Source organism: Odontesthes bonariensis, chromosome 3 (genome assembly GCF_027942865.1).
Source record: "Odontesthes bonariensis isolate fOdoBon6 chromosome 3, fOdoBon6.hap1, whole genome shotgun sequence".
Lineage (NCBI taxonomy): Eukaryota > Metazoa > Chordata > Actinopteri > Atheriniformes > Atherinopsidae > Odontesthes > Odontesthes bonariensis.
The window spans coordinates 7524931-7547860 of record NC_134508.1 but is presented as its reverse complement, the minus strand read 5'-3'; the positions used below and the strand labels follow the sequence as shown (position 1 = coordinate 7547860).

Sequence of the window (22930 nt, the reverse complement as noted above, 5' to 3'; positions counted from 1 at the left end):
ATGCCTCTTTGTGCGGTCAACAGTATGGGCTTTTGCACCTGTAACAACATCTGTCAGTGTGAGTCTACAGGGCTGCAGCAAAGAAAGAGTCTTAAAGGGATAGTTCGCCTCTTTTGACATGAAGCTGTATGACATCCCATATTAGCAATATCATTTATGAACATTTTCTTACCCCCTGCTGCGTACTGTGAGCCGAGTTCCAGCCGAGTTTTGGTGTTGATGAAGGTAGTCCGGCTAGTTGGCTGGGGTCCCGAAAATAAAGCGTTTTGCTTCTCAAAACAATATGCGTTCAAAAGAGTAATACATTTGCATCACAAAATCGTTCAACAGAAAAAAGTCAGACCTCACAATCGCTTGGCTCTATTTTCTCTCCCTTCGTATCACTGCGTGCTGTGTAGACCGTGCAGACCGAAGTGCAGACCGAGCAGAAAACACCGTAACAGGTGCGGCTGTCGGCAGGCGGGAGAGAAAATAGCGCCAAGCGATTGTGAGGTATGACTTTTTCCTGGAGAACGATTTTGTGATGCAAATGTATTACTCTTTTGAACGCATATTGTTTTGAGAAGCAAAACGCTTTATTTTTTAAACCCCAGCCAACTAGCCGGACTACCTTCATCAACGGCAAAACTCGGCTGGAACTCTGCTCACAGGACGCAGCAGGGGGTAAGAAGATGTCCATAAATGATGTTGCTAGTATGGGATGTCATACAGCTTCATGTCAAAAGAGGCGAACTATCCCTTTAACCACTTCAGATATCAGCTGACTGATGAGTCCAAATTAGCATGATTACACTGACAACTGCCTCTTTTCATGTGTCATGTTAGCTAGCTGTTGCCATCACATGAAATTTTTAAGATGTTAAAGTTTCATTTCATCCATGAACATAAGAATACTACCCAGATCCGCCCTCTTAGGACATCACCTGTTTCGTCCCAGCTCCTTACGCACTTATTTGTTTCCTAAATTGTCTTTGTTTTCTAAATTGTCTTCCCATTTGTCTAGGTACCTAACTTATTGCACTTACTCTAGCACTAGTTTTGCTCTTAGCTGTTTGGTTTTGGAAGGAAATGCACTTTTGATTTCTTGTGACCTGAAGTTCTTTTGCCTACCGATGTGGAACACACTTATTGTAAGTCGCTTTGGATAAAAGCGTCTGCAAAATGACCGTAATGTAATGTAGTGTAACATAAGAGCTGATATTGACCTGAATAAATATGCTTTATGCTAACGTGTGACCTGAACATTCACAGTTAAAATCTGCAAAGACCCCTTCTTCCACAGACTCCTCTATACACATAAAGTTTCATCCTTTACGTCAGTCTGCATAGGAAGGATAATCTACTATTGCCATTTTTCAGGATTAGTGTGTCAGGGAATCAGAAGTAATGTTGTGGAGCAATAACACCAGTCCAGATCAAAATGCATTACATCATCCAATGCATCCAATTTGAGGAAATACTTGATTCTTCTGACAATCTCATCATAGATTCAGACGTAATCACACAGGTGTACGTGCACACAAGTGCACACTTCGTCATTAAGAGCACTTAACCGGTCTAACTCATTTATCATAACTCACTAAGGCAGTAAGATAACCAAATTATATCTGAAAATTCACAGACTCTGTGCATTTTATATGTATAAAGTGACAGCAAACATCAAATTAAACCTCTGATCATTAAAGGCTACTTTAAAAATAGTTAAATATAACTTTCTTGATATATTGGACCTTTTCTAAACGTATACAGATGTAATATTAACGGTCTTTCTTGTATTCACAAACATGAATTTTATCCATTTTAGTGAATGTAACAGTGACACTAGAAAAGTCTACTTCCTGTGTTAGACAGAGCAAAACAGGACTTTTAAAACACACGTTAGTCCAAATAACTCAGACGAAGCTCTCATGGCCAGGCTAACAAAACCAAATAATCTGGTTTGAGGTTAAATTGCTCCTGCGTGTACATGAATTGGGCTTAGGGTCTGTGCAAACACCTGCATGTTATAGTGTTTTGTTGCCGCTTGGAGGCAGTCTGAATACGTGAAACAACCTGAGCCGTGCGGCGCTCCGGATTTTCTTGGTGCTGCTTTAGCTTTGCTTTGTTTCTTTTTGTTTAATATTTAAATCGTGCTTTTTATTTCTACTGTTTTAATGTATCTGTAAGGCACTTTGAATTGCCTTGTTGTTGAATTGTGCTGTACAAATAAACTTGCCTTGCCTGTGTTGTGAAAAAGGCAGAAGTCAAAGCGGACAAAGTTCTGCTTTGTGACGGAGTGAAACAAAGGGTTGAATAATAAAGATTGCACAGCGCAGATGTTGTCTGAGCTTTTTCCTCGTGCCTCTTTTTTTACTTATGTTGATAAATTTTGACAGATTCTTTTATCCAAGGCAACTTACACTCAGATCCCAGATAGTGTAAGGAGGGCTCCAACCACATCTTTGTGGGATCAAGGTGGGATTTGAACCACAGGTCTCCCACATGAAAGGCAGCAATCTTACCGCTACACTATCCAGCACTTCGTCTTCTGTGTTATGAAATCGGTTGTTCTCGGCTCCTGCAGGCTGACGCTACCTTTCATCTGAATAATATTCAATAAACATCTGGCACCTTCTACAAAGCCTGCATCCTGTTAGCTTTTTGAAAGGACCGCATGCCTTTCTGTCTGTTATAAAAATACCCAACTGCAGTGGCTGTGAGTAGAGGTGAAACCATTCCTCTTGTAACTCTAATAAAATCAACTGAGGCTGAGGGCCGGACGGTGAGCCCACTTTTTCATTTTTGGAAAAATAGTGCCTTATTTCTGTTTGAAATGTCACCAGAGCTGCTAGCACAAGCCCACTTGTAATATTCTCCATAGTCTCCCTCTGCCCGTCAGAGCAGCTTCAGCCTCTCTTTTAAATAGTTATTATTGCAAAAGCGTTTCTTATCCGGTTACTCGATTAACCGAGGGAATAAACGATAAACGGTTACCTAAAGAACAGTTTGCTGCACCCCTCGCTGAGAGGAAATCTCCGTGCAAATATAAATGGGCTCTTACGTGCTCTGTATATGCTCAATCCACTTATCTCATTCCCAATGTGCACACACTGGATTCCTCCACTCAACTCTTCCTTATGCGACCTAATTCCTCCCTCCAACAATGTCCAGGTCACAAACTGGAGGTTGGAGGAGATGAAGAGGTTGAAATTTGTCAACTAAGATGAGTTTCCATCTCTGGCTTTGAGCCAGAAATAAGAGAAGATCAAAGAAGAACAAAGAAGCTAAAAACAACAAAGAATAACCAGACGGTAAACAGCTGTAGAGCTGTCCAAATCATAACTGACACAGCTCAGACTTAGTCTGGGATGTAACAGGCCGACCAGAAGAAGCCCAACACGAACCACCTGTAAGGGGGTTAGTATGTCGCCACCTTATGTCGCAGTGTTGGACAAAACTTTCAGTCAACAACTTCTTTTCCTACCTGTGCATGTATACTGGGACAGTGGTCCCATTAGGTGGCCAGGTCAAACTCTAACCTAAACTCGACTCAAGCGTGCACGTAACCCTACGGACTGAGAACAGAAATGTGACTGTGCAGAAGTTATGAGCCCATAAATGAAGCAACATTTAAACACAGACACTCAGATATGTTTCTGCACCACAAAGACATACAAATGTATTTCATTTTCCAAAAGGCTGGTAAAGCTTCCTGCTTGTAGAGTAGATAACGTCGGCGCACAATGGACGTTATAATCAGTGTTAGTGATTGAGATGTTTTCTTCATTTGTCATTTTACCTTTTCACTCAATCAAGCTGTCAGGGACCACCAACCATTCAAGTCTAAGACTGTGCATCTTTTCCTTTTCCACGCAGTCAACTGTTCACGTACCATTCCAGGAGCTGGGACCAGCACGTTGTCTGGCATTTTTTCATGATAAAAGACTTTCATCCAGCATCAAACCTGCTGCGGGTTTAGTTTTCTGAGGGTTAATTCATCTATTAATCAGAGAATTTGTGCAGAACTAACACTGTAACGAGTTGCTGTATATTTACGGTGGATTTACAACAGTATCCGACTGTATTTTACATTAATTGTAAAATACTGTTGAATATTCATCCCTCACATGTAAATTAACAGTTAAATCAGGCATTTAACAATACCAGTAGATAACTGTAATTTCACAGCATAAAACAGTATTTGCAATGAATTGATGTCCATATCCAAAATAAGTTATACTGTTAAATAAATTACGGTAGATGCACTGTAAAATTACTAAAACACAGTTATCCTACCGTCATATACTGTAATCCAAAAAACGGTAATATACTGTTAAAATAAATAACAGTAGTTGCACTGTAAAATAACAGTAAAATATCCCTGCTGCCAGTATTTTACTGTTATTTTACAGGGAAATTCTTTACAGTGTAGATGTTGCCAATTGTATTTTTACGTAAATTAGTGATGTCGGAAAACAAAATTGTGAGCATCCACAACAACGCACATGGCTTTTTGAATGATGTGAACGTGCTGAAATGAAGCTGTCATTCAAATAACACGATTCCACACATGTGGAAGCGCAAGTTTCCAGCAGAGAGGTGACAAATAAAGTGAGTTATGGGCCAACATTTTATGGATTTGCTCATTCCCACTCACCCCCATCATCCTCGTCGAACGAGTTCATGCAGGGAAAGTAGATGGCGAGGGCCTCAAAGGACGCCGACAGGCTGATGCGGCTCTGGGATCTCTCCATGTAGAGGCCCGGCGTCGGGCCCGGGTCGGCCGGCTTGGCCAAGCGCGGCTGGGCATTCTTCACGCGGAGTACGGCTCGCGGCGTCTTGGATGGCTGTCAGCTGCCCCCCACGGCAGATCCACCTCAACCCGAAAAAGAAGAAGAGTCGAGCAAAAATAAAAAATCCCAGAAAGGCTCACACCGACCCAAATCGGCGCAGGAACTCACCTGCAACACTTTGCAGCACAGGTTGAAGAGGAAAAAGTAAGATTTCTCTGAATGTCAGACAAGAAGAAAGCTCCACTGGGGCAAAAACAACATCCTAAAATAAGTGGAGCGAGAGGTCACATCAGTTTCTGTTGGTTGTTTACGCTGTTTCCTTTTGTTTTTTAGCTGATCTTCTATCCGGGGCTGTGCGTAAAAGGGTTCTATCTCTCTGTTCCTGTCATCTTTAATTCAGTTCATCTTCTTCTTAAACCCCTTCTTGTCTTCCGGATGCAAGGTGGGAGTGTGATGGACTCCTGGTGTCAGTTGGTAGATCTTACCTGAGTCTTAACTCTGATTAAAGCTGATCTTGCCCGTTTTGGTTCACAGCGAAGCTCCCTGACATCTGCACGCCGCGTGCCATCCCAGCATCCTCTTCTGTTTGAGCACTCTCAGCTTGGATGCCTTGTGTTTTTAGAGCCTCTTGAAGGAGGGATGATGGAAGAGATGCTGATGGTGGAGGTGATGTTCACGCCCACCGTGCACCGTGTTGCCTCCTGGATGAATCAGAGATTCTTGTTCCTCCCGTTCGGCATCGTTAGATCCACCTGTTTTGGACAGAGCAAAAGCTTTTCTCTCATCAGAGATGCAGCCTAACAACCCGGAGAAGCGAGCTGCAGGAAGCCAATCAGCTTCGTCTCAAACCCCAGATCAGGTGGGGCAACATCAGTTTCAGCAACAGTTGCAACTGTTGGCCAATCTGTTGCTTTTGTGCTTGGCTTTGAACTGTTTCACATTTGATCTGTCTGCTGTTCTTGTTGGGAATGTTCCTGAGGTTGCGCTGCTGCTGCCAGGCGAGGCTGGTCGGCTTCCCCTCTCTCCTCCGACACTCCGGCGGTGCTCCGTTGCAGCGCCGATGCTCCTCTGTCTGCTCCAGAGACGGGGAAGGACAGAGAGATGTGGTGGGAGAGCAAGAGAGCAAGAGGCTTGTGTCTGAGCGGACTCATTCACTGGTGAGCAGCAGCGCAGACAGTGAACAGGGGAAAGGGGGCGCGGGGGGGGGGAAGAGAGGCAGCGAGGAGTGGGGGGAGATTGTCGCTGCAAGCTGGACCAATCAAAATCTGGATGAGGGAATATGGGTGTGACTTGGAGACAGTCAAGGCAATGAAGTCAGAACAAGTTTATAGTGTCGCTCCCTCTGTTTATTTGCTCTGATGCCTCTTTATGTCAGTGATAACTGACCTCCCTCAAGCAAAGATCACTAGAAACTAGGGCTGGTCAACGATTAAAATGTTTTATCGAATTAATCAAACACGACAAAAGTTCCGTACCCTTCTCCATGTTTGGTGGATCCGCCAATTACTTTCTTTTCCGGTTCCGCAGTGTCACGCCACAGGAGTTATGTTTTAAGTTTTATGTTTTAGCTTATGTTTTGGTTCTTAGATCATGTCTTAGTTTTACAGTCCATGTTTATTTTTTAGTTTTGCCATGTTTTAGTTTCCCTTCACTTACCAGTTCATTAGTTTCACTCACTTCACCTGTGTTTTTCCCCTCAGCTGCACTCACTCTCCAAGCACTCTCAGTCCCTATTTAGTTTCCAGTCTCCCCTCTCAGTTTGCCGGATCTTTGCCATATTTGTAATACTTAACTGACCTACCTTACCTCCCATGATACCTGTTATTTCCTTCCAAGCTAAATATTTGTTTATCCTATTCCATGCCAAGTTCATTGTTTATTTTGTCACAGTTAGTTTTTTTAATCCGGCTTAGCCGCGCCTTTTGTTTGATTTTTTTGTTTTATGAAATAAACCAAGTTTTCTTTTGAAAGTTCCGCATCCGTGTCCTGCCTTCCCCACACCCTACGTGACACGCAGCAGACAGCAACAGACTTTTACAAAATAAAAGCCTGTGAGCAACAGACTTTTACAAATAAAATAAAATAAATGAAAAATAAAGATTAAAACAGGGGTGGTTTGTGGCGTAGTGGGTTGAGCAGGCGCCCCATGTACAAGAGGCTATAGTCCTCGCTGCAGCTGGCCCCGGTTTGAGTTCCACATCGAACGGCACTGTGCTGCGTGTTGTTCCCCCTCTATCGGCCCTGTGATTCTTGTCTCTCTCTATCCATTAAAGGCACAATAGCCTTCAATTTTTTTTTCAAAAAGACAAAAAAAAGAACCATGCGTTCATATCAATGCGTACAGCTACCTGCCGACAGCCGCACCTGTTACGGTGTTTACTGCTCGGAAGCAGGGGACTGCTCGGTCTACACTTCGGTCTACACAGCACACAGTGATACGAAGAGAGAGAGAAAATGGGGCCAAGCGATTGTGGGGTCTGACTTTTCCTGGAGAACGGTTTTGTGATGCAAATGTTTTACTCTTTTGAACGCACATTGTTTTGAGAAGCAAAACGCTTTATTTTTTAAACCCCAGCTAACTAGCCGGACTACCTTCATCAACGCCAAAACGAGGCTGGAACTCGTCTCACAGGACGCAGCAGGAGGTAAGAAAATGTTCATAAATGATGTTGCTAATATGGGATGTCACACAGCTTCATGTCAAAAGAGGCGAACTATCCCTTTAAAGCAAAGTTTGCAGGTACACATTTATACTCATCACGTAAGCCATGATTAATATCAACGTCGTCAAAAAATAAAAACATGAAGAAATACTGGGTGGACACAGTTGAGACGGTTGCAATCTCTAACTTGGCCTCTGGGTGTCAGTAGTTGCTCCACACTGTCACGTTAAAGGTTGCTTACTTCAGGAACCAACACGTTGCATCTCAGAATCAAAGCTTTCCAGTGATTTCTCGATAGAAACCTTTTATAGCCGAAAGGAAAGTGAAATCATTTTGAATTAGAACCAAATAAAAACAGAAAATGTAGGTTATATAGAATTAAAGGTGCGTGTTTTGTTATGACTGATGAAAAACCACTTCCTCACCTCCCCTTTCCTCCACGTCTACTTATCTTTGACTTGGTGCTGTGCGCTCCTTGCCTCTTTTGTTCTTCGTCTTGCTTTCTGTGCAGCAAGTACACAAAGGAGGGAAGTGATTGGCTGTGTAATCAACATTGCTCCACGGGGCTCCATTCATCTCTGGGCCATGGGGGACGCGTTGCACCCACACAAACACTCGCGCTGCCCTGACGGAGACAAATGCACAACTTCACACGAGCACACAGTGGAAATGCGGTGACTCACATGTAATTACACTCACACCAACAGATGCAGTACTAAACACGAACATGCACGCAAACGCACGCACACACAAGCAGCAGTTAGCAGGAATGATCAAGTTGTTTACTGCGCGGCACAAAGTTCATTCCACGATGTCAGTCAGACAAATGAGTGGTCAGAAAAATAGTGAGGTACTAATATATCACATTGCATTTATGAAACTGTCACAAGCGGCGACTCTGTTGTGAGAAGCAAAGGAAGCACGCTGAGCAAGGAAAACTCTAAATTCATCTTAGCTTCCCAGGTGGTGCAGAGGTTAGTCCTGTTTCCTCACAGCAAGAAGATTCACGGTTTCTGGTGTTTGCAGGTTCTATCTGTGCCAGTTTTCTCTGGGAGCTCCAGTTCCCTCAACCAGCAGCCAGGCTGGGAGTCATAATGGATAAATACTGCATGTGCTCATGTTGCTGCACGGTTACAGCTCTCTGTTTTCTTCGTTACTACAGTTACATGCACAGTTTGCACAGATGAGTTGAGCAGTACTCAACGTTAATTCACTTAGAGCACCGTCCCTGTCCCAGTATGTATCCACGGGAAGCTCATCGAGTTATTGTTGAGAACTTTCAGCTGTTTTTTTCCTTCTCTTTTTGAGATCATAGCACATGTGGACATAGCTGAATTCACTGCTCCAAGTTACTTGTATGATGATTTTGTCAGATGACACTCAGTGGGGTCACATGGCACTGAAAGGATCGGATAATTGGCTAAATTACAATAAGAACTAGAAAATTCCTAAAGAAATTTTGATGGGTGCCAATCTACTGCCCGCCCAATCGATAAACCCTTTAGTTCAGTTAAAGTCGAGTCTCCTGTCACATATAAACTTTGAATGAGGTCTCTGCGATGTCGTATGGCTGAGTTATGGCAACTCCAAAATAGGGCAGTTTCTGGCATTTAGGCAAAAGTGCCTTCTTTTTCTCTCCTATAACCATGAGTTTTAATCCTGATGCAGATGCCTGGAACAATCCCTATAAAGTTGAGTCTCCTGTCACATATAAACTTTGAATGATGTCTCTGTGATGTTGTATGGCTGAGCTTTGAGGCCTCCAAAACAGGGCATTTTTTGGCATTTTTGGCTCATGAAGTGCTTTTCAATCAATTTTTCAATGGAATTGAATTTTGGGTCTCACAGAGACCCAAAATTCTCTGAGACAGGTCTTCTGAAGACAGTTTCTAGATGTTAGAGAAGTGTGAGCCTTTCAATTGTGTCATTAATCTGGTGGCTGAGTGCTTGCTGTTGATTTCCCTGTGTTTGTAATGGAGAGGGCCAGGTGGCGCTGTACCCATTCCAACTATTGCTAATAGAGCCACTTCCTGTTGACCTCTTCACCACCAACAACAACAACAACAAACTCAGGCATTGGAGAAAGACGGAGAACGCAGAGCAAGATGAAGCTACGTCCCTCTGCATTTGGTCTGTGATGAGCTGCTTGTTGCCCAACGGAGCATTCTCCATCGCGTTGTTTCTTTCTTTCCGACGGCGACAACAACAGGAATATCGTCTGCTTTGACTTCCGGGTCACGACCCCGGGAAAAAATCTCGAGCATGCGCAGAACGCAAAGTCTAATTCACCACGTGCTTCACCGTCTACTTTCAACTGAGTTATCTCGAGGTCTTAATCCGATCGCGAGTAACTCGAATGGCGCTGTCAAATAAAATGCATTATTAATATCAGGGGCGAGGCTAGGGTATTTTTAGTGGTGCCAAGGCACCACCGTGAGATAGCTCGGCACCCCCTGGCTCAGCACATTTATTTTCTAGCATTTGTTTTTGCTTGAACTCTTTACTCCCAAAATAAATGTTGAGTTATCTTCAATATTTGTCTCAGGTTCTCTGTTATCCCTGTCGAGCCACAGTCTTTTGAAATGAAGAGGTCAAAATTGAATGTTGTAGGGGAAAACACTACTCAAAGCAAAACTAATACGGCTCCAAAATTTATAAATGTACTAGTTCGCCTCAATTAGTGAGAAATAATGTGCCTCTGTGAGCACTGGGGGCTGGGCACCCCTAAAGACCAGATCCTAAAATCGCCCCTGATTATTATTATTATTATTATTATTATTATTATTATTATTATTATTATTATTATTATTAATGGGCCGATTTTTAGTCACAGCTTCTGATGCATTTTGGCCATCTGACAAAAGACACAGAAGAAATTGTGAACGAGAGCACGTTCATTTGGTGTTTGAGCAAAGTAACGTAAACATAAGCTCAGAGGAGGAACAGGGTCAAAGTCAATCCGCCACTGAGTAACACAGGCGAAGCTCTCCCACCTGTGCGTGCTTACACCTCGAGTCGACACTCTTAACCAAACAGGGCTGTCATCAGCTGGTTTCACCACGCCAGTTTGATGTGTGTTAGCCCTGTGATGGACAGGTGACCTGTCCACGGTGTCACTGCTGCCTCTCTCCTCATGTCTGCTGTGATAGGCTCCAACTTTTCCTGATTCTGAGCAGGAGGATGTAGATACAGAGAATGGGTGGATGGGCGGTGACCTTTACCAAGAATGATCATTTTCTTATGGGGGGGAAAATTGACGGCTTTTCTAAAGTGCTTTTCTAGTCTCCTTGACCACTAGAAGTGCTTCAACACCACAAGTTAAATTCTCTATTTCATTCAGACACGCTCGTAAAGTGCTGCGTTTTCTTGTTTCTCTGAGTGGAGATTGATCCAGACACATGCCTCGTTGGCACACTCAGTCTTTGTATTGATCGGTGTCCACAGACAAGATTTTTTTTGCTCTTTGTGAGTGTTATTTACATTCAATAGGTGAAAAAGTCCACATTTCTTGGTCAGTCAGAGAATCAAAATGAAGTCTGGTTCTCACCGCCTGTGAGGGACCGAGCCGGTCAAGCACGAGGACACAGAAATAATTTCAAGGAAAATGGGTTTATTCCCAAAAAAACAACAAACTTCAAACAATAGTTGCAGGGCCCTTAAAAGAGGTCAAATAAGGAAACTAAACTCAAAGCCAAAAATCAAGATTTTAACATAACATAACCTTAAGCTAACGGTTCAAAAGCAAACAAAACTGACCTCACACACAACATACAAAGGGGACTTAAATGTTGGCTGATCAGGAAGAGGGAAGGGAAACATCTACAAATTTAACTAACGAAAGTAACTAAACACAGTTAGCTCAAGAATCAACTTAAATGCCTAATAACTAAACCAAGTTAACAAAATAAACAAATCACAAAAGCAAAAAGAACTAATACAAAAATTAGAATGAAGACTCCATAGTATTCCCCCATGGAGCTCTAGATGGTATCACCCAATCAGCCAGTCAATCTGGGATTGGAGTGTGCCAGCCAGAGTCCAAGGTGCCCCCCCACAGCTCCAGCAAAAGAAAGCCCAACAAATTGAATATTTGACTAAATTAAACATACAAAAGCCAACTAAATGTGCGCGCTACAAATAGAACTAATGGATTTCAATATCAAATAAAAATAAACAACCCATATATTTGTGCTACCATAAACGTGTATATGTAAACCAACAATGAAAAAGTGTTGGTGTGTGGGGTTACAGACTGTGTGGCTTCAGGAGTGGCCATCACACCGCAAATGGCTTCAAATAACTTCAAAATGGGCATTTTTTAAGCTATCTTTTCACACATTGTAAACTGCTACTGAAACATTTTGCTTTGTTAGAGAGAGGAGTTGAATGCAGACACAAGAGAGGGGTCAGAGTCATGGGTTTTTAACTAAATGAGACATCTTTACTTCAGAGTGTCGTTGCTGCAGGCTGCATCAGCCAACCTTTGGTTAGTTGCAGCACACATCTGAACTGAATTATATCTTTAATGTAAGCATTAAGTCAGTTTGTGGCAAAGAAGATATATTTTTTTTAAGTTTGTTTGAAGTGTAGGGTTAACGCACAATGCCCCCTTTAAAAGTTGCAAGTGCCAAAAAAAAACTTCCACCAAGGATACATTGGGGTGTCTTCAGTTATAGTTTCTATGATGGCTGTGCTCTCACGAGCCACAGCCATCATTTGGTCCTTTTTATTGACATAAATGAACTTTAGAAAAGCAGTTCACCCATCTGTCTTTCTTCCCGAGTTTGCAATCATCTGACCCGGAATAAATTTTCTCTGAGAGGCGCCCTTTAATTCTTTTACGTCAGAGTAGTTTTGCTTTGCACTTGATCCGCTGCTTCAGAACACAAAATGTCTCCAGCCAGCATTGGAGTGAATTGAAAAATGTACCTAACAAGGTCAATTGTTAAAACATAGTTAGTTTATGCACAATTAGGGGAAACAATTATTTGAAGAACCTTCAATGACCTTTAAGGGACTTTTGATACATACTAAAATAGATTTAATGTATCTCCACCTGCATACACCGAAGAAAAATAGACGAATTTACAATTATGTTTTTGTTTCAATTAGGGCTGGGCGAGTTAACTCGTTATTATTTCGTTAACTCGTTAATTATTTAACGCCGATAAATATTTTATCGCGCATTAACGCAGGTTTTATTTATTTTATTTTAAATTTTTTTGGGCTCTTTAACGGATAGGAAAGCTCAGAGAGACAGGAAGCAGGGGGAACAACACGCAGCACAGGGCTGTCTGATGCAGGACTCGAACCGCGGCCAGCTGCAGCGAGGACTATAGCCTCTGTACATGGGGCGCCTGCTCAACCCACTATGCCACGGACCACCCCTGTTTTATTATTTATTTTATTATTGTAAAAGTATGTTGCTCACAGGCTTTTATTCTGTAAAAGTCTGTTGCTGTCTGCTGCAGAACCGGAAAAGAAAGTAATCGGCGGATCCACCAAACACGGAGAAGGATACGGAACTTTTACTCGGCCATTTTCATTTTAAAGTTCTTCCAGACGGCGGAGTCGACAGAACCAAAGTCATCTGTAAACACTGCCAAGTTGAATTGTCTTCTCAGCGTAGTAGTTCCAGTCTAAAATATCACTTAAAGGCAAAACACACAACTGATAGCAGCAAGTCATTCAGGGAAACAGACAGTGGAGCGAGGCTTCTACATAAAAACTACAGAAAGATGCTGATGTTAAAAGTGTGTTTGCACAACAAATGTTATGGCACTTTCATTCATATGGCAGCACATTTAAAATAAAACTAAATGCTAAAAGCTATACACTACTTTTGGATTCATTTTTGGATTTTGCGTACAAATGCGATTAATCGTGATTAATCAGGGAAATCATGTGATTAATTAGATTAAACATTTTAATCGTTGCCCAGCCCTTGTTTCAATGCATTTTACCAAAAAATATACATACGGTTGTCGTGAAATCAATAGTCTGAATGTCACAGCCACCACCAGCACACCAGTGCGTTTCCCTTTGTGTGCAGGACTTTTCACATGACTTTCAAGTCAGAACTGATGCACCTTCATTGAGCATCAGCGTCATGAAAGTACGGAGGCGGAATGGGGTGGTTAAAGTTGACCTGCCGCTGACGTGCCTCCGAACTGACAGAGGCTAAATGTGTCCGTGAGTGGGGGCAGCGCAAAATCCGCCATCATAACTAACGATGCCGTCATTACTCAACTGGTCCCAGCACAGCAGCCTAATGTGTGTGAGCACAAACTGATGAATGGTCGTATGGCGAGTTAACTAAGCCGTTAGGCACAACCGTGAAAGGGCATGTGTCTCTGTATGTATGTGTCTCAGGGCATGACATTTCCTGCTGCTGAACACTACCTAATCGGTCGATGTGCTTCCTATGTGCATTTAAATTTTTGCATGAAACATTGATAGTAACGGAAAAATCCCAGTTTTACAAATGTTTTACACATGGTTGAGGTGAGTTCTTTTTGCCTCTTTAGGTAAGAATGAAATCATAAAGGAGGGATGAAATCACTGCCAACCAGTCTCATACCAAAACATTTATTCTATTTAATCTAATTTTTTTGTGCTCCAGGAAAATAGAGTAACGCAGCCTTTGACTGCTAATAGTTAAGAGAGGAGTCCACACTTTAGGTTGGACGGGTTGACTGCCAGTCAAAAGTCAAAATTGAGTCCTGTTCTGGCCACTAATGCCTTCAATAAATGTAATTCTTGCATTCAGTCACTGTTGTTCCTCTTTTATCAAAATCAAATTAAGTCAAGTTTATTTGTGTTGCACATTTTATGTACAAAACAATTCAAAGTGCTTCACATAAAATAAAAGCATTGCAGCAGGGAGTGGAAGAAGCATTAAAAATACATAAAAGAATATAAAGAGAAACAAATAAAATAATTTAAATGAATTTAAAAACAAGCAACAGTCCAGATAAATTCAAAGATATCGTGCAGATTTCATGCATAGACACATGAGAAAAGAAATGTCTTTAACCTGGATTTAAAAATGTCTCCATTTGGTGAAAGTTTAATCTCCACTGGCAGTTTGTTCCACTTGTTGGCAGCATAACAGCTAAATGCTGCTTCTCCATGTTTAGTCTGGACTCTGGACTGGACCAGCTGACCTGAGTCCTTGGATCAAAGAGCTCTGCTGGCTTTATATTCTCCGAACAGATCACAGATGGATTTTGGGCCTAAACCGTTCTGGGATTTGTAAACCATCAGCAGGCTTTTAAAATCTATTCTGTGACTGACTGGAAGCCAGAGTAAAGACTTTAAAGCTGCTGTGATGTGTTCAGATCTCTTAGTCCGGGTTAAAACTCCAGCAGCAGCGTTCTGGATGAGCTGCAGATGTTTAATGCTCTTTTTGGGAAGTCCAGTTAAAAGAGCGTTACAGTAATGGAGTCTACTGGAGATGAATGCATGGATGAGTTTCTCCTGGTCTGTTTGGGAGAGGAAACCTTTAATTTCGTTGATGTTTGTGAGATTTTACACATCACAAACTACCACTGAATTCCATCCCTTTTGCAGGTGATGCTGACTGGCATGAAAAACAACCCACAGATTGTTAATTTACCTGCCATTACCACAGAGAGCGACAAGCTTCTGCACTGTTGACATGTACAGAAAACACACTTTGACTCGTGGCTTAACTTTCTCGGTTGCCAGGGTGACAAGTCCTGCTCCGTGCCACCACTACCCTGAATGGTCAGAGATTAAAGATCAAGTCATCTTGTTATTTTAGATAAGGCTGCCCAAAACATATATTTTTCTAATCATAAATAACTATTTATGGAACCAAAAATAAATAAAAAAGCACCTGAAAGCCTAAAAAATGGTTATAATGGTACATTACATTACATTACATTACATTACGGTCATTTTGCAGACGGTTTTATCCAAAGCGACTTACAATAAGTGTGTTCCACATCGGTAGGCAAAAGAACTTCAGGTCACAAGAAATCATAAGTGCATTTCCTTCCAAAACCAAACAGCTAAGAGCAAAACTAGTGCTAGAGTAAGTGCAATAAGTTAGGTACGTAGACAAATGGGAAGACAATTTAGAAAACAAAGACAATTTAGGAAACAAATAAGTGCGTAAGGAGCTGGGACGAAACAGGTGATGTCCTAAGAGGGCGGATCAGGGTAGTGTTTCCTGAAGAGATGGGTTTGCAGCCTGCGGTGAAAGATGGGCAGCGACTCAGCTGTCCTGACATCAGTCGGGAGATCGTTCCACCATCGGGGTGCCAGAACATGGAACAATGGTAAAATGGAACAATGTTTCTGCTGATGAGTCAAACAAAATGCTCTCAGGTGAAAGTTTACATTGATTCTGCAGTGCCAACAACTCCTTTTAGGCTGCATGCTGGCGTACGTGCCAGCATGTTCAACCTCCCCGAGTTCTCCCACACCACTCCCCTTCTCCGCTCTCTACACCGGCTCCCTGTAGCTGCAGCATCCAGTTTCAGACTCTGGTGCTGGCCTACTAGCCTGGCTCTCACGCAGACCCTTCGTGCTTCGTGCATCTTCGTTACACTTCGTGAGCTCGCACGAGGGTCTGGGCGCGTCTTGTTGAGCCCGAAGTCTTCGGTTACCCCATAACCGGGCCAATCATAATCGTGGGGCGGGGTGTTAACAGGTATGACGTAGCATCCGGCGCGACAACGAACACAGTCAAACACAGCCATTGCCGGACGATTAGCTGCTGCTAGCTCCTGCTTTGCTCGCTGCTGTTGTGTTTTGTTTATTTTCCACCACAGACCGAAAGACTGGTCGCGCTCCAACGTGTCACGTCCGCTTTCAATATGATTGGTCGAAGTAGTACGTGACACACACATTGAATTCTCCAATCAGGTTCGAGAGGTTTTGAATACAATCCCCGCCTACTCACAGCAGAGAACAGCTAGGCAACCGACAAAATTCCAGATGGATGAGAAACATCCATCTGCGTGAGAACCAGGTTACTGGCCTACAGGGCAGTGGGAGGAACAGCTCCTTCATACCTCCAGGCTGTGGTCGAGCCCTACACCCCCGCCCGACCGCTTCGCTCTGCGGCCTCCAGGCGGCCGGCTGCCCCGTCACTCAGCGGTCCCTGCGCACCATCCACACGGTCACGGCTTTTCTCTGTTCTGGCACCCCGATGGTGGAACGATCTCCCGACGCTGCCCATCTTTGGCCGCAGGCTGAAAACCCATCTCTTCAGGAAACACTACCCAGATCCGCCCTCTTAGGATATCACCTGTTTCGTCCCAGCTCCTTACGCACTTATTTGTTTCCTAAATTGTCTTAGTTTCCTAAATTGTCTTCCCATTTGTCTCGGTACCTGTTACGGCCCCTGGCCTCTAGAGGCTGTGCAGTCTCTTTGTTTATTTTTATGCAGATTCAAGAGTGGGAGCACTCTCCGCTGATTGCCTGCCTGGGAGCTGCTGAGCAACCCTATTGGACCAGCAGGAGATGACAAGCCAATTAGTCAACGATTAGGTCCACCCGCACTCTATAAAAGGCTCCTGAACTCATTTTCCCAAGGGACAGCCTTAGGAACAGAATTTGTACATCTGAGCACCCACTTTGTGTGCGGCAGCCTTTTGTTTGACTGTTTATGGAAACTTCAATGGAATTCGTACTTCCACCTTTTGCTTGGTTTAACAGTTTGAGTTAACTAACTCTAGTGCTTCCAATTAGTAGTTTGTGTGGTTAAAGTGTACCCCTTGTCTTGTTTATGGAACTTTTTTCTTTGTAATAAATTATTTTAAACTTTACTTTTTCCCTCTGGACACATTTATGTTACCACCCTGATCCCTAGACCTGGGGTCGTAACTGTACCTAACTAACTGCACTTAATCTAGCACTAGTTATGCTCTTAGCTGTTTGCTTTTGGAAGGAAATGCACTTATTATTTCTTGTGACCTGAAGTTCTTTTGCCTACCGATGTGGAACACACTTATTGTAAGTCGCTTTGGATAAAAGCATCTGCAGAATGACCGTAATGTGATGTAATGTAATGTAATGTAATATACAGATTTCCTAAGAACAGAAAATCTTATGCTGAGTTGACTGTGCGTAGAAAGGGTCATTGTACGTAACTGTCTGTGCCTTTTAAACTGCTTGCTGAATTTTACATCAATAATCCCTCTTTGTCCGATTGTCCAACTTTATTTCCGGTTTGGTGTAAGCTGTGGCCCACAATGCTTTTTTTTTAGTGAGGAATCTTGCATAATTTACTCCGTGTTGCAGTGTCCATCAGCCACTGTCAGCTTCAGCTGCCGCAAACACAGACCAGAAGAAGACAGCCACACACTAATCCTGTAACTGTTCAGAAACCGCCTCATCAATCAGATGTTTACATTGTTTTCTTTATGTTAACAAGATTTTACTCACTGCCTTTTATCAGGTGTTCATCCACGTTTAAGACGGGTAATAAAGGGCTTTTTACACTGGATGCCTCTGTCCCCGCGCACTGCTCTGAGTGTCCCGTGGCCAGCGAAGTGCACTGGTATCGTGTTGACAAGCGCTCGGCTGCTTGCTGTGAGCATGCTGTCCAAGCTCGCCTTATCACAGGAGCATTGACCTTTTCCCACCAGTACCTGCCTCAGCTTCTGTCTCTCTGCCTCCCTGCCTTTCACCCCCATCTGCTCCCCTGCCAGCTCTGTTGCCATTTCCTCCGTTTTTGTGTGACTAAATTGGATTTATGTCTGTCAACCTTTTTCTATACTGTCGCATGCATGATAATTCTATTACTTTACATAGTAGTTGCTTTACAAGCAGTTTAGTCTGTCATCTACATCTTATAGTACGCCTCTACTTGCCTTTGGTCTTCAGCCAAATGCCTTATTTTTATTAATCTGTTTTTTTTTTAATGAACTTGTTGAGATGACAGAGGGCAAAAGAAACATGTCATGCTTTTCTATTTTCACACACGCAATAAAACAAACACATTATTTTCGTCTGATTTCAGCTTGACTTTCTATTTACTCGTTTATCTTGAACGAGCAGATTTTGATTGGTTTTCTCTCTACGTGAAAGAAGCGTTGCTTTGTGAAGTGTGAAGAGAGATACACACCGCCCGCCTCATCCGCAAGGCAAGAGCAAATTGTGAGCGATGCGAGCCACCCTGCTCACAATTTGTTCAGCCTCCCGCCATCTGGGAAAAAGGTAAAGGAGCCTCCACTCCCGAACCACCAGACTCACCAACAGCTTCATCCACCAGGCTGTTAGGATGTTAAACCCCCCCCCCCCCCCCATGACTGTCTTTGCACTATTATTATGCCACTTGCACAGTTTAAACAAAACACGAAAACTTATGCTGCTATTACCTGACTGTCTTTGCACTCCTATGCAACTTGCACACTTAGCCTGTCCATCAGAGGACAGACTTTAAAGTTCTGATGCTGCTCTATAAAGCTCTGAATGGTCCAGGACCAGAACACATCAGTGACCTCCTGACCCAGGATGAACCTTCCAGACCCCTCAGCTCATCTGGATCCGGTCTTCTATCAGTTCCCAGAGTCAGAACCAGACATGGAGAAGCTGCATTCAGCTTCTATGCTCCACATGTCTGGAACAAACTCCCAGAAAGCCTCAGATCAGCTGAAACACTCAGTGTGTTTAAGTCCAGGCTGAAGACACACCTATTTTCTGCTGCATTTGAATAAAGCTCCAAATCTGAAGCTTGAGTTTCAAAACTTAATCACATTTTAAATACAGATTTTATCTATTGTTCTTATTTCTTTCTTTTTTTGTTTAAAATTTAAATCATGCTTTTTATTTCTACTGTTTTAATGTATCTGTAAATAACCTTGTTGTTGAATTGTGCTGTACAAATAAACCTGCCTTGCCTTAGCCATCACCAAACAGAACTGTTTTGCACCATTCCACTGCCTTCTTAATCCTCCATCCTACAATGCACTTTACTTACTTTAAATGCCTATTTTATGTTTAGTTACTTCTATTTAATGTTTAGCTATGTGTAATTTATAAATATTATTTACATATATTTATATAGCATATGTCTTTGTCTTCACCGTGGGATTGTGGGAAACGAAATTTCGATCTCTTCGTATGTCTGGTACATGTGAAGAATTGACATGACAAGAAGCTGAATTGAATTGAAAAAGTGCTGCTGTTATCCTGCTGTTTTATTAATATTAGGAGTGATCCAACTATCATATAACACATACTTATGTTGCACGACTAAGGCAAGGCAAGGCATCTTTATTTATATAGCGGATTTCATACCACAGGCAACTCAAAGTGCTTTACATAAAGACAAGGCATTTAAAAGAACCGCATGAAGCAGCATAAAAACAAGCAATTTAAAGAGATTAAAAAAATAGAATAAAAATTAAAACACACAGTTAAAAGCAATCAAAGAAGACGGGATATATATATATATATATATAAAAAACAATTAAGAGGATTTATAGCATTAAAATGATTTAAAGGAATTCAACCATAAGCACACCGAAAGAGAAATGTTTTTAACCTGGATTTAAAAGTGCTTACAGTTGGGGCTGATTTCAGACTAAGAGACCACAACACTTACAGATGCAATTCAAAACGTCACCTTTTCCTCATAATGGTACCGGTGGGCAAACAATTTACAAAAATGAAGAGAAAAAAGACCAAGAAGAGGGCAGCAAAACTGACATTTGTTTTTGTGAACGTGTTACGATATTAATTCAAGCACATAAAAAGCTCTCCATTTTTCTCTTCATCCTGTATAAACATCTGTTTTTTTTGTGCAAAGCGCAGAGAAAACAACAAGAAACCTACAGAGCTCCATATACTGGGGGAGTTGATGAGTGGCGTGACAGCAGGTGAGTGATTAACGGGAAACCGATGTGCAGGGAGACCTGGGGAGGAGGCCGAGGGAGTGAGAAACAAAAGCTAGAAACTCTCTACACTCTTCTCAGATGTTTTGGATCTCTGCTCGTCATAAAAGTGGCTTTTATGAAAAAGAGCTCATATAAAGATGCATCAGATACAACGAGCCACCTGAAAGATAAAACTCGCTGTCTGAACCCTGACGTGAACAGTGTGATCAGTATAAGACATAAAGGCCACATCCAGCTTCAGAGCTCGGGGCGTGTGTCTGAACCAAACCGGGCCGTTGCCAAGGCAACTGCAAGTACCAGCAGCCATATCAGGATCAGCCGACGAACAATGTGAGATGACAAGATCAACCGGAGGGGAGAACGACCGAGGGACAGAAATTAAGGAAGAGACTGAGGACATAACCCTTACATTTCAAATGACAAAACAAAAACCGATGGGAAAATATGAAAATGGGAGACAGGCGGTTTAGAAATATAACAGGGAGGGTCTTGTCTGTGTCCAATTTTGAAATCTCTCCAACTCTCAGCTCCCGCACATGCAGTCATGTAGACCAGAGATTATGCAACTGAATGTGTGTTATTCCATCGTAATCCTACTTCATTTGGTATTAAAAACTGAAACTTTTAACAGAGAAGGATAAAGTACCTCGTATTCTGTTTTTTCCCTCTTAGCCACTCTTTACCATTCTGTACACAACCTGAAAAATGCATGTATATGTGCATATATATATATGAATAGACAGCTAAAATGAGAATCTTTACTGTTTTTAAATAGGTACCCTATAAGCTCATTGGGGATTTGATGCTTTCGAAATGACCAAAAAAGAGATGAGAACAGTTTGGAGTTACAGTTAACTTAAAGGTGATAGAGAATCAAAATCGTCTTTTTCACGTTTTTGGTGTTAGTTCTGAGTCTCCCCGCTGTGGGGAGTACACACGAAGTGCCAGCAAGTGTCAGAACCTCTGTTTTAAGTACTCCCCCTTTTTTGAATTGCACCCAGAAAATGGGCCAGTCTGTGTTTGAGCTTTAAGTGACGTAACTTTTGGCGCAATCGCCCCCCCCACACCAAAATCCACAGCCACCCCCTTTCAGACACGCCCCTTCACGGAGTACAGTTTCACAAAGCTTGCACGATTCCGAGCAGGCTTCAGTCGGAATTTAATGCTCAGTAGAGGGTCAGTTCCGACTTTGCAACAAAATCAACCCCAGCAATCAGTACAGCCTGTAAGTATCACATTTTATTTTGTTTTAAATGTGTGTTGTGCCATATTCCTGTTGTAAGAATTGCACGTTAGCTCTGGCTTGTTCATCTAAAGCTGGGCATACACTGTGCGATTTTTGGCCCGATTTAGACACGATTTTCACTCGTGCGACTATTTTGGAGATCGGGCCCGAGTTTTGGCTCAATCGTGCGTCTCGCACCGTGTAGTATACATGGGGTAACGACAAACGATTAAGCCCTCCCGACCACCTCCCGATCGATCGGATGAAAATCAAACTTGTTTGAAATCCTGGTCGCTCCTCGTGAGGCTCTCGCACAGTTGAAGCAGCTGGACGAGCCGATTTACCTCATCCTGTCACACTACGCATGCGCAAACAAAGGCACGGAAGAGAAAATTGTCAACAGAAGAAGAAAAAGACAACAGAACAGCATGGCAGCGACCGGCGACTGAGTCCGACGTGTCGTGTAGTGTGAGCAGCCAGATCGCATCAGACCATCGGGTCGTACAGTGTGAGAACAGGAATCGTGAGCTGTGACGTTTTATCCCTTGCGATTCACTCGTACAGTATGAGCAGCAGCTGAATCACGCGATTGAAAAAATCGCACAGTGTATGCCCAGCTTAAAGGGAATGAGCTAACCCCTTAGCAGCTAGCTATTTGCACTATTATGCAGGCGGTAAGTAAGCCTGCAAAGGCCAGCTTGCTTGTTTCAATGCATAACCTTTGGAAGTCACAGTTACCGAAGTAAAACAAAACAAATGAAGCCAAACGGAGTACTTTCTTTTCAGTGAGAGCAAGGGCAGCCAATCAAGCAACGGCAACCGAATAGTGCCAACACCTACCTGCATTTCATAATGAGGTTGCCAGATAAGCTCTGAAACGACACCAATAAGGGCAAAAGACTCATTCTAAACCCAGCATAGTAACAGCTGTTTCAGAGAGCCTTTTAGGGAGGTTCTGAGCCATTACAGACCCAACCAATTTTTTTGGGGCTACATATCACATCACAGAACAAGGATTAATGCCCCATTCAACCTTTCTCTATCACCTTTAAATTGATGTTAGAAACCACAAGTACTTTTAACGCAACTCTGAAACACATTGAACGTAGCCATTATGTTCTGGCACAATGCGTTGAGCCTTATCAACCAGCAAATAAGCCAACTTTTAGAGGTTTTTGGCATGATGTAATAACGAAGTTTGGACCCAAATGCAGACAACGTGAGTTCATTTTCATGATTTAATCAAAGTAAATGATGACATCAAAGATCCAGGAATACAGGGAGCACAAAAACCAAAACAGACTAAGGAGACTCAAAACTGGCAAGAAGTGTTCACGGGAAGGGAAACGGGAGACAAGTACGACTAGAGAGGGAAATAAGACGAGGAATAAGACG

General features: G+C 42.6%; 1 protein-coding gene across 1 annotated transcript in view; it reads right to left on the bottom strand.

Moving 5' to 3' along the window:
- rims4 (regulating synaptic membrane exocytosis 4) overlaps window positions 1–5908 on the bottom strand; it is a 62864-nt gene extending 56956 nt beyond the window's left edge. The window contains exons 1-2 of the mRNA XM_075460174.1: window positions 4941–5908; window positions 4637–4855 (exon numbers count right to left, since the gene is read on the bottom strand). Of these exons, the coding sequence (XP_075316289.1) occupies window positions 4637–4733 (97 nt within the window). The 5' untranslated portion in view covers window positions 4734–4855; window positions 4941–5908. The remainder of the gene's footprint in view (window positions 1–4636; window positions 4856–4940) is intronic.
- Between the last annotated feature and the right edge of the window lie 17022 nt (window positions 5909–22930).